Genomic DNA, 13,191 nt, shown 5'->3' with positions numbered 1-13,191 from the left:
TGTGGAGAAGCCCCAAAGAAGCGTACCACCCAGACTGTTGCATGCCCAGAGTGAAGCATGGGGGTGGATCAGTGATGGTTTGGGCTGCCATATCATGGCATTCCCTTGGCCCAATACTTGTGCTAGATGGGCGCGTCACTGCCAAGGACTACCGAACCATTCTGGAGGACCATGTGCATCCAATGGTTCAAACATTGTATCCTGAAGGCGGTGCCGTGTATCAGGATGACAATGCACCAATACACACAGCAAGACTGGTGAAAGATTGGTTTGATGAACATGAAAGTGAAGTTGAACATCTCCCATGGCCTGCACAGTCACCAGATCTAAATATTATTGAGCCACTTTGGGGTGTTTTGGAGAAGCGAGTCAGGAAACGTTTTCCTCCACCAGCATCACGTAGTGACCTGGCCACTATCCTGCAAGAAGAATGGCTTAAAATCCCTCTGACCACTGTGCAGGACTTGTATATGTCATTTCCAAGACGAATTGACGCTGTATTGGCCGCAAAAGGAGGCCCTACACCATACTAATAAATGATTGTGGTCTAAAACCAGGTGTTTCAGTTTCATTGTCCAACCCCTGTATATATAGTGCCAGTGTGAATGCATGGAAAACTTATTGTAATTTTCTTTTAACAATATGATACAGACTGACCAACACTATTAAGCCAAATCAACATTGAAAATTGACTTTACTTTTAATAACCTTCTTCAATGCCGAAGCTTTTTTAAACGGAATATTTTCTTATAAATAGAAGTGTTATTTAACTATGAAATTGTTTGGCGGATAACCGCCCAACCTGGCAACACTGGAACGCGCAGAGCCCGGTGGGACTTTACTCGTAGCGCGCCACAATTACTACTAAGTACAGTAGTAGTAGTACTAAGTAATAGTAGTACTACTTCTGCGTTGGTGGTGGACATTAATGTTGAGAGTATTCCTGCACTGTTTGGTGGAGGTGTGCTGATGAATTGCGTCCCTGTGTAAACCTGCGTGCAGAAATACTTCCGCAAAAAAGTTGCCGGCAAGCGGTGGTTGGTATTTGGGTTGCCAAAGATTAATTTATGGTGGACTTGGAGTTTTTGGAACGAGCTCCTCCACCGCAGAGCCGCTTTCCGCCATACTCGTTACTGTACCCAAATGACCCACGTAACGAACGTACGCCATTTGCGTAGCTGTGTGACGTCATTACGTAATTTACGCAGAATATCGCTTTTATTACGATATGGTACTTTTAGTATCGTTTTAAAAATTATACCGGTATTATCGTGAACGATACGATATAGCACACCCCTAATGTAACGATTGATTAGTGAATGTGAAAAATGATTGATTAGTGAGGAAAAACCTGCTCTGTTACAGCAAACAATAGACATTAAACAGCTGGAAAGAAATTTTAATTCAGATAGACATTCACAGCTGAGGAAAATAAATCATTAAAAGCCAAATATACAGTCATGTGAAAAAAAATATTACACCCCATGAGAACCTTTGTCTTTTTGAACATATTTAAACATGTGAACATTTGAGCTTCATTTCAACAGTACTGAGAGATGAAGCTTATATAACATAAGAAAAACAAATAAAACTGAAAAAAATACTTTTAAACACTAGTTGTAAAATGTAATGAACAAAAATGGAAATTTATTGTGAGGAAAAAGTTAGGACACCCTATGCCCTAATAGCTGGTATTTCCCGCTTTGGCTGAAATAACCTCAATTAGACATTCTGACATCGACTGGGAGAACGTTTTTCCCCACTCCTTTTTCCCAGAATTTCTTCAGCTGTGTAAGGTTTGAGGGGTTTCTTGCATGCACAGCCCGTTTTAAATCACCCCACAGCCAAGGACGGATTAAGGATAGTCTGGGCCCCTGGGCAAAGAGTTGTTGTCAGGCATATTGTCAGGCATGAAAAGAACATCAAATAGCTCAGTTAAGTGTGTGTATGCATTCAAACTGCTTGAAATTACTTGTCTTAAATTTAAATAATTGCAAAATTGCTAAATTAATTTGTGTCTCTGCGCTTAAGAGAAATTGAACATAATAATTTTGAAACAATACAAATTCAGAAACATTAAGTAAGGGCCTGAATCGCATATTTGCAACAAAACGTCTGTTATGAAATATGGTAGCTTGCCTGGCATTTTGTAGGTCCCTAGAAAGTCAAGGAGCCATGGTAAACGACTTCTATGGAAGTCAAGGGCCCCATAGCAGGGGCCCTCGTGATCAAGGGCCCTCTAATGGTATGCCCTGCTCTTCTCTAGGGCCCCCTGGTAGGGGCTCTCATAACCAGGGCCCTCTAAAAATATGCCCCCCTCTTTCCTAGGACCCCTAATAGCCAGAAGTCGAAGTCAGAGCAGTGCCACAACGCCTCATCCATTTTCATAAGGGGCCCAAAAGCATGGCTAGGGCCCAAAAGCATGGCTAGGGCCCCCAAGAGGCCCTGGGGTCAAAGTCCCTAATAGTCAGAGGATCCTTAAAATGAAGGAAATAAAAATATATTGTATCATAAATATTGATAGGCATCGCAAAATGTTTTGGGCCAGGGCCCCCCCGGGGCCCCCTGACCTCAAGGGCCCCTGGGCGCTGGCCCCACTGGCCCGGTCAGTAATCCAGCCATGCCCACAGCATCTCAATAGGATTAAGATCCAGGCTTTGACTTGGCCATTCCAGAACTCTCCATTTCTTTCTTTTGAGCCATTCCTTGGTGGATTTACTGGAATGTTTTGGGTCGTTGCTGCATGGTCCACTTCCGCTTCAGGTTCAGTTTTTGGACAGATGGTCTTACATTTTCCTCAAGCACCCTCTGATACAATAAAGAATTTATCATGGATTCTATAATGGAGAGCTTGCCAGGCCCTGCTGCCCGAAACCATGATGATTCCACCTCCATGTTTCACAGTTGGTATGAGGTTCTTGTGCTCAAATGCTGTGTTTGGTTTGCGTCAAACATGTCTTCTGTTACTGTGCCCATATAATTCAACTTTGGATCCATCTGTCCAAAGGACATTGTTCCAGAAGTCCTGGCAAACTTTAGTCTTGCCCTGATGTTTTTTTTAAAGCAAGGGTTTCCTTCTTTCACACCTCCCATGAAAATCAAACTTGTGCAGTCTCTTTCTGATGGTAGATGCATGTACCTTGCTATCAACTGTGGCAAGAGCTACCTGTAGTTCCCGTGATGACATTGTAGGATTATTGGAGACTTCTTTACACATCTTGCGGTTTGCTCTTGAGCTGAACTTGTTAGGACGGCCTGACCTGGCCATGTTGGCAGTTGTTTTAAATGTTCTCCACTTGTAAATGATTTTCCGGACAGTGGAATGGCTGATTTCTAATTGTTTTCAGATCTTTTTAAATCCCTTCCCAGACTCCTATGCATCTACAACCTTCTTTCTGAAGGCCTCAGAGAGCTCTTTAGATCTCACCATGGTGATACCACTCACTTCAACAATCAAGAGCAAACCAAACTAATGTCTGAGGTTTAAATAAAACTCCAATGTCCTCTAACGATGGTGTAATCATTGCAGCTGATGTGGTTCAGCTGATTCTAATTTTATACATTTTAAATAGTAATAAATATGGGGGTGTCCTAACTTTTTTTTCTTCACAATAAATTTCAATTTTTGTTCATTAAACTTGTGTTTAAAAGTAATGTTTTACATTTTTTTGTTTAGTTATATAAGCTCCATCTCCCAATACTGTTCACATGACAGTACATTTCACATATTAAATATCATTAAATGTAGAACCAACTTCCTCAAATGTCCTCACTCTTATCCATACATGTTTTATACAATACAGTAGACCCTTGAGTTATGAATGGTTTACCATACGAACATTTCAGGTTACGAACTATCTTTTTCAACTTAACATACAAACAAATTTCAGATTACGAACAGAAATTCGCGAAACACGTGATATCACGAACAAGTTGACTCCAACCGTCTCTCTCTCAATATATATATATATATATATATATATATATATATAGTGAGTGAACATTCGGACAGCGGACGGTGTTTTCCGATGTTTTCTTTATATTTTGTAAAATTCAATATTAAAATGTCCCCAAAGAAGGTGCAGAGGAAGTGCAGTGGTGAGAAAATCACTATTTGTTGTTGTATAATTACTCCTGCCAGTAGCTGTCACTGTGTATCAGACAGAGGCGACAGTGAGTGAGAGAGAAGAAGGAAATTGCTGAGTAAAGTATCCTTTCTTTCGTACAATTACACCTACAAAATACAACACTATTGAAATAAAGAAGGAAATAATAAAGAAATATGAGAGTTATTGTTGTTTCTGGTAGATACATTTGATTAAAAAAAGGAAATTTATTATGTTGTATAGTACAGCACACGTACTGTACTGAAATGTGGTGTGTGTTTTATGTACAGTACAGTACTACTGTGTATTGTTTATTGTTTATTACAGTATTATCTATTCTATAATTTAAGATTAAGGGAAAATATACTTGTATTTATAACAAAAAAGACCATTTAAGACAGAAAGATTAGGTAAGGGGGGGGAGGTCTGGCACGGATTAATTCTGTTTACATGATTTCTTATGGGAATAATAGGTTTAATTTACGAACATTTTGACTTAAGAACAGCCCTTCGGAACCAATTAAATTCGTAAGTCAAGGGTCTACTGTATATGGCCAAAAGTATTTGTACACCTAATCATGAGCTCGTTGCACATCCTGTGAAAGGTACCAGGTTATGATTACCACTAATGGCACCACTGAGTTATTTACACATTTCCCATTGCAATATTCAAGATTTAATACTTAGTTTAACACAATTTGGTGACGATTTAAGTGGTTACACCAATGAAGGTTTTTTATATACGGTATATAGAAGTGAGTGGTAAGCATCATTCATCGTTCTCTGCTTCTGGCTCTTTAAACCAAGGACCAAAATTGCAAATATTTTGTGACAAGACTTAAAAATGTTCATTGGCTGATTGTGACCAATGGCATATAAACTTAATTGTTGTTTTTAAAACCCTGTGGTAAAAGTTATTGTAATAAACAAACTCTATATCTTAGAACCAGATTAAACTTTAAACTATTTAGCCAATGCAGCTAGCTGTTCATAAAAAGTGAAAACACTAGTTAGCCACAGCACATTAGGTCTTATGTTTTCAGAATTCACTACTGATTTAAAGTGCAAGTCTATGGGAAAACATGGTTTTTAAAATCAAATTGAAATGACCAAAAGTACATGGACACTTCTTTCACCACACTTTATTTTACCACTTCGCTTCCGCGGCTCTTGGAATAACCGCTTTTTATACTGTGTGTTTTCGCCCTCTAGTGCCCAAACCCAGAACTTGTAACTACACCGATTAGGCATAACATTAAAACCACCTCTTTGTTTCTACACTCACTGTCCATTTTTATGAGCTCCACTTACCATATAGAAGCACTTTGTAGTTCTACAATTACTGACTGTAGTCCATCTGTTTCTCTGCATGCTTTTTTAATCAGGACATTGAACACTGCAGTGACACTGACATGGTGGTGGTGTGTTAGTGTGTGTTGTGCTGGTCTGAGTGGATAAGACACAGCAGCGCTGCTGGAGTTTTTAAACACCTCACTGTCACTGCTGGACAGAGAATAGTCCACCAACCTAAGAAATACAGCCAACAGCGCCCCATGGGCAACATCCTGTGACCACTGATGAAGGTCTAGAAGATGACCAACTCAAACAGCAGCAATAGATGAGCGATCGTCTCTGACTTTGCATCTACAAGGTGGACCAACTGGGTAGGAGTGTCTAATAGAGTGGACAGTGAGTGGACACGGTATTTAAAAACTCCAGTAGTTGCTGTGTCTGATCCACTGATAGCAGCACAACACACACTAACACACCACCACCATATCAGTGTAACTGCAGTGCTGAGAATGATCCACCACCCAAATAATACCTGCTCTGTGGTAGTCCTGACCATTGAAGAACAGGGAGAAAGCAGGTTAAAAAAAGCATGCAGTGGTAGGGGGTAAGCTATATGGTAGGTGGAGATGATAAAATTGACAGTGAGTGTAGAAACAAGGAGGTGGTTTTAATGTTATGGATGATTGGTGTATATTAACACATTAAACACGTGGAGCGTGTGGCACTAATTTTCTGATGTTTTGGCACTAACTTTATGATGTTTTCCTACAGGGAGATGGCACAGGAATCTGCAGTATCTACAGGGGTCCATTTGCAGATGAGAACTTCAAAGTAAAACATTCTGCTCCGGGCCTGTTTGCTATGGTAAACCTTTACAATCAGCACACTGCACAGTTTTCTAGTGGCCTCCGACTTGACTTAGGTCCTGTATACACCTCACATTTATATCCAGTTATCCAGCATTATGCCATAACAAACAGTATTTGATATACTGTCTTTGTATATGTATGTGTGTGTGTGTGTGTGATTTTTCTTTGTGTAGTACGGTTTCCTCCCACCTTGTAAAAACCTGCAGGTAACAACTAGGCACAATTGGCTGTGTCTGAGGGAGGGAGGTCCTAGGTAGGCAGGGGGCACAGGTTGTGGCCTGGACCTTAATTGGTTTAAAAGAGGGTAAGGAAATGAGAAAGTGGCTTAGCTTTATATATTTAATAAACACATTAAATCATTCACATTCCAACTCAAGGAAGACTTGCTGCCGATCAGATGTGCTCAAACATTAAAAAATGAAAAACAAAATGCTTATTATTTTTTTAATGTTTTATTATTTGATATTGTCATTGATATTTACAGAAAATCAAGAAATCAGATAAGAAAACAGGTGCAAATCATATGTCAGCTCCTTGCTCGAAAAGCGTCTGCTGTTTGAGACGCACATCTGGGGAAGCTGGCTGGGTGGGTCGTTTGCCATACGATAACTTAGGCCTGATCTGTCTGATCACTGGTCGAAGCTGACCTGGTAGCTCCTTATATTCAAAAACCTCCAGATTGAAAGGTGGAGGGATATCCGTAGTATGGTCTTTTCTTTTCAGCGCTGCATTAGTCGTTTCATCATCATCAATAAAACTGACACTGGAGGATGAAGAGCACTCAGCTTTAGAACGTTTTCCATAACTGGATCAGTAAAAACTGATCTGCCTCTGGATAATGAAAAGAACGGCTCACCAGATGACACAGATAACAAATCCAGATAGTTGTCTTCAGTAAAAGCTGAGCTGCTTCCAGAAAATAAAGAGACAGAATCGACAGACATGAGTGCCAGATCTCTTTCAATTCTCCCCTCAGTTAAAATTGATGCTCAAAGACATCAGAGGCAGATAGTCTTCAGCTATTTTCTCCTCAATGTGTGTGCTGGTTTCAAGAGATGAACACCAAGCAGATATCACATTGCTAGAGGAGTCAGCCTGAGGCTTTTCATTTTGGGTTTCATTAGAAGCTTCAGCAGATGAGCCGGTGGTGGCTTTGCTAGATTTTGTGTTTTGTTTCAGAAGAGCTGCCTTCACCCTTTGAAATGGCTTGACCAGAGCGGCCAGAAATCTGCTTTCTTTCTTCACCTCTTGCTGCCCTTCCTCACATGTTGCGGGTGGCAGTGGGTGGATTTTGTTTTGTTTTCCCATCATTGTCCTTCTTAAAACAGTGTTAACAGCACAATGCACAATTTCCAAATGAGTAATACTGACAGAACGCGGCTGTTTAGCAGGTAGTGGTGTCATAACAATGTGGCTGGATGTTGACATCACTAGATTCCGAGAAAACTCTCTCAAGCGCCCAAGCACAACTGAACATGAAACTAACTAAGAGTAAAAAAAAAAAGCAATAAAACTTGTCTTTTATTTATTACTATTATTATGTTGTTATTTATTATAGTCCCTAGTTATTATAATGCTCAACATGGTTGTATTACAGTTGATGCCAATCTTCAGTATTAACAACCAATCAATAAAGCAATAAAAATCCAGACCACTTAGACTGTAGCTTCGACCATTAAGCCAGAATAGCTAAACCACACAGGAAGCAGTTAGCGCTGTAGCTAATACATACAGACAGCTTACTTTACACTGATAGAGCGCTATACATGATGCAATAAAAACATGTTGTACCCTATACTACCGCTACCACAATATATGTATATACACCGATCAGCCATAACATTAAAACCACCTACTTGTTTCTACACCCACTGTCCACTTACTATATAGAAGCACTTTGTAGTTCTACAATTATTGACTGTAGTCCATCTATTTCTTCACATACTTTTTAGCCTGCTTTCACCCTGTTCTTCAATGGTCAGGACCCCCACAGGACCACCACAGAGCAGGTATTATTTGGGAGGTGGGTCATTCTCAGCACTGCAGTGACACTGACATGGTGGTGGTGTGTTGTGCTGGTATGAGTGGATCAGACATAGCAGCGCTGCTGGAGTTTTTAAATACCGTGTCCACTCACTGTCCACTCTATTAGACACTCCTACCTAGTTGGTCCACCTTGTAGATGAAAATTCAGAGACGATCGCTCATCTATTGCTGCTGTTTGAGTTGGTCATCTTCTAGACCTTTATCAGTCACAGAATGCTGCCTATGGGGCGCTATTGGCTGGATATTTTTGGTTGGTGGACTATTCTCAGTCCAGTAGTGACAGTGAGGTGTTTAAAAACTCCACCAGTCTGATCCACTCATACCAGCACAACACACACTAACACACCACCACCATGTCAGTGTCACTGCAGTGCTGAGAATGATCCACCACCTAAATAATACCTGCTCTGTGGTAGTCCTGTGGGGGTCCTGACCATTGAAGAACAACATGAAAGGGGGCTAACAAAGCATGCAGAGAAACAGATGGACTACAGTCAGTAATTGTAGAACTACAAAGTGCTTCTATATGGTAAGTGGAGCTAATAAAATGAGTGAGTGTAGAAACAAGGAGGTGGTTTTAATGTTATGGCTGATCAGTGTATATATTGTGTAGTGCAATACCCCTTTATCAATGACTGTTTTTTGTGCACTTTCTTATGATCACCAAATGACATTTACATCCGATTTATTTACAACCCCAAATCAGAAAAGTTGGGACAATATGAAGTGTGCAAATAAGAAACAGGATTTCTTACATTTACTTAGACTTATTTTATTTTGTTAATATACATTTATTCCTGCATTTCAGGCCTTCACAACAAATCTAAAAAATGTTGGGACGGTAAAGCATTTACCATTTTGTAATGTTGCCATGTCATCTTACAACACTTTAAAGACGTTTGACACAGAGGATATCAAGCCATTAAGTGTTTCAGGTGTTATTTTGTCCCATTCTTCCTGCTAACACGTCTTAAGGTGTGCAACAGTGGACAAAAATGCATAAACGTCCCTGGAATAGATGTCTTGAAGGCAGCATTTGTTGCTCTAAAATCTCAATGTACTTTTCTGCCCTAATGCTGCCATCACAGACGTGTAAATTACCCTTGCCAGTGTCACTGACCCCATACCATGACAGACCCTGGCTTTTGGACATAACAGTCTGGATAGTCTTTGGTCCAAAGCACACAGCGTCTATTTCTTCCATTAAAGGTTCTGGAATGAATTCATCTGACCACAATACACTTTCCATGGCATGGGGGTCCATCCCAGATGCCTCTGAGCCCAGAGAACTTGACACTGCTTCTTTTTGGAACAATAAAATCGTTCCTGTCTTTTGAATTGTGCTGTAGGCCTGAAATGCAGGGATGTACAGTATATCTTGGGTTCCTATTGTCTGCAATGTACTGTAGAAGTAAGAGGCATTGTACTTTTAATTTCATTTTCTATACCGTCCAAACTTGTTTTCTGATTTGTTGTTGTACATGATGTACCCGAGGCATTATTGCTTAATTACTGGGAGTAGAACAACCAGATCAGGATATGCTGATTGTCAATATTGTTCATGTTTTTTTTTTTTGTCCAGTTCTGTTTTTGTACTTCAAATTAACATATATTAATTGTGTTTTGTACAGGCAAACAGTGGGCCAGGAACAAATGGCTGCCAGTTTTTTATCACCTGCACAAAATGTGACTGGCTGGATGGAAAGCATGTAGTATTCGGTAAGTTTAGAAATCAACACATTAACAATATATTAGATATACACCGATCAGCCATAACATTAAAACCACCTTGTTTCTACACTCACTGTCCATTTTATCAGCTCCACTTACCATATAGAAGCACTTTGTAGTTCTACAATTACTGACTGTAGTCCATCTGTTTCTTTGCATGCTTTGTTAGCCCCCTTTAATGCTGTTCTTCAATGGTCAGGACTCTCCCTACCTCCACTACAGAGTAGGTATTATTTGGGTGGTGGATCATTCTCAGCACTGCAGTGACACTGACATGGTGGTGGTGTGTTAGTGTGTGTTGTGCTGGTATGAGTGGATCAGACACAGCAGCACTGATGGAGTTATTAAACACCTCATTGTCACTGCTAGACTTAGAATAGTCCACCAACCAAAAATATCCAGCCAACAGCGCCCCGTGGGTAGCGTCCTGTGACCACTGATGAAGGTCTAGAAGATGACCAACTCAAACAGCAGCAATAGATGAGCGATCGTCTCTGACTTTCCTACCTAGTTGGTCCACCTTGTAGATGTAGTGTCTAATAGAGTGGACTGTGAGTGAAAACGGTTTTTAAAAACTCCAGCAGCGCTGCTGTGTCTTATCCACTCAAACCAGCACAACACACACTAACACACCACCACCATGTCAGTGTCACTGCAGTGCTGAGAATGATCCACCACCCAAATAATACCTGCTCTGTGGTGGTCCTGTGGTGGTCCTGTGACCATTGAAGAACATCATGAAAGGGGGCTAACAAAGCATGTAGAGAAACAGATGGACTACAGTCAGTAATTGTAGAACTACAAAGTGCTTCTATATGGTAAGTGGGGCTGATAAAATGGACAGTGAGTGTAGAAACAAGGAGGTGGTCATAAGGTTAAAGTTGACATGAAAATACCTTGGTTTGCTAGATTTTAATGCTACGAATAGAAAAATGTTGATTTTATTATAAAACATGCTGCTACTAATTTGCAAATTACAAGCTTTGTAAATAAGGTTTTTAGAACAAAATTATTAAGCATCACTTGAATGAGAAAAGTTTCAGGGTCAAAGCAAACACCTTATAAATCTCTATCAGTACCATTAGCTTCATAATGCACAAGATAATGTTAATGAAACCACAATGGTCCCAAGACACGCACCACACATGGTTTCTCAACATGCTGTCATAGTAATGATAAGAAAGCCACCTGAAAAGAGTTGTTGAATTATTTGAAAACAGCTGGAACAACAGTTACAAGTGAACAATATGCAGTAAACTGTATCTTGATCTCTGTTCCCCAACTCCACGCAATACTAATGTGCCAAGAAACACAGAGGTGTGCGTCTACAACTTGTACTGAAGTATTTCGACAAATTAAAAAGAACAATAGAAACAGTCCTACCCCCACTGTAAAGCATGGAGGTGGAAGAACCTGATATGGGGCTTCTTCTCTACAAACTGTATTGAGGCTATACACATAATTAAAAAAATACATCAATTAATAAACCAAAACATATTCATGGGAATTTTAATATAACTGAACAAGATACTAAATCTGGATGTATTAACCACAAATGTAATTTTTAAAAATATGACTTCTGAACAGGACGATAAAGGTGTTTGCATTTGGTCCAGTCTTTCTCTTGACTTGAATCAAATTAACAAATTATGGATTTAGAGAGAGAAATGGGTCAAAATGAGCCACAAGTGTTTTCTTTCTTACTGTATACATTCAGCTTTGCAACAAAGTACGAATGGATTGCTTTTTCTTTTAAGAATATTTTTATTTATGTTAATCAATACATACTTTAGTGTTCATATATTAAAACAGGTGGTTCAATACTTGTTTTTTATTGTATATAACATTTAGAATGGGAGATTTTGCAAACCCTTTTTGTGAACTGATCTTATTTGAATGTTTTACGGTTAATGGATTACATACTTTAACCATTTTGTTACTCATTAATAAAGAAACATTGGTGAATCCTAATACACTAAATGCATTGGAATTTTCCATTGCTTTGCTTTTTCTTTTTACTCCTTGTGGTAGGTTAGGGCGGCACGGTGGCTAAGTGGGTAGTACTTTGACCTCACAGCAAGAAGGTCCTGGGTTTGATCCCCAGGTGGGGCAGTCCGGGTCCTTTCTGTATGTTCTCTCCGTGTCTGTGTGGGTTTCCTCCGGGTGCTCCAGTTTCCTCCCACAGACCAAACGTTAAAACGTTTAAGACGTTAAAATCCTAATAAACAAACACTTTTGTTAAATTCTGCAATAAAATACTATGTTTAGCGCTCAGGTGGTGCAGCGGGATATTCCGATAGCACACCAGCGCAGAGTTTCTGAACTCCACGGTTTGAAACTGGCTGGGCGCCATCTGGCGGGCATAATTGGCAGTGCCTGCAGCAGATACTAATTGGCCATTGTATCTGCAGGGTGGGGGCCGGATTGGCGGAAGAGATGCCTGTGCAGAATGCAGGGGTGAGAAGAGGAGGACTGTGCACGTGTCGTTTTTAGTTCATCTTGTCTATCAAGATTTTTTTTTAGGAATCAACAAAGCTTGCATTCAACATAATTTGTCTTTTATTGTTCTACTTTATTCTAATTTCAGGGAAAGTGGTTGACGGTTTGCTTATCATGAGAAAAATTGAGGTGAGCTTTTGAGTTTTATATCACAAAGAAATACTCACACTTAAACCTTAGACTTTCAAAACCTTAAATCGTTTCACTGCTCACCTAAGTTGACTATTAGTGACCACGCATTACTAGTAACTTGCAGTCAGTCCTTTTGTGAACATGGGGTAAAGAGCACTACACTTTTCTTATAACTGCACATGGAGCATCTTACTTCAAAATGTTTCATTATACTGCATATTAACACAAGACTTGCATATAGAATAGAATGCCTTTATTTGTCATAAATACATATACACATGTACAGTGCAATGACATTCTTTTTGCTTATCCCAGTTTCTTTGGAAGCTGAGGTCAGAGCAGAGAGTCAGCTATTAAACAGTGCCTCTGGAGCTGAGAAGGTTAAGGGTCTTGTCATGTGATTGCTGTAATAATGCAGTGACTAATTACAGTGTATTAATAAAAATGTATTAATTTTTAGAGGTAATGCAGAAAGCCTGTGTTTTAACAGTGCATGATAAAAACCCACACAGCTG

The 13,191-nt window shown here is 39.7% G+C and overlaps 1 protein-coding gene across 1 annotated transcript in view; it reads left to right on the top strand.

Annotated features, from left to right (window-relative positions):
• Positions 1-13,191, top strand: part of ppih (peptidylprolyl isomerase H (cyclophilin H)) — a 79,421-nt gene that overhangs the window by 63,321 nt on the left and 2,909 nt on the right. Inside the window, exons 6-8 of the mRNA XM_062998536.1 lie at positions 6,171-6,263; positions 9,946-10,033; positions 12,633-12,673. Coding sequence (XP_062854606.1) covers positions 6,171-6,263; positions 9,946-10,033; positions 12,633-12,673 — 222 coding nt within the window. The remainder of the gene's footprint in view (positions 1-6,170; positions 6,264-9,945; positions 10,034-12,632; positions 12,674-13,191) is intronic.

Source organism: Trichomycterus rosablanca, chromosome 7, assembly GCF_030014385.1.
Source record: "Trichomycterus rosablanca isolate fTriRos1 chromosome 7, fTriRos1.hap1, whole genome shotgun sequence".
Taxonomy (NCBI): domain Eukaryota; kingdom Metazoa; phylum Chordata; class Actinopteri; order Siluriformes; family Trichomycteridae; genus Trichomycterus; species Trichomycterus rosablanca.
This window is presented reverse-complemented; position numbering and strand designations above follow the sequence as displayed.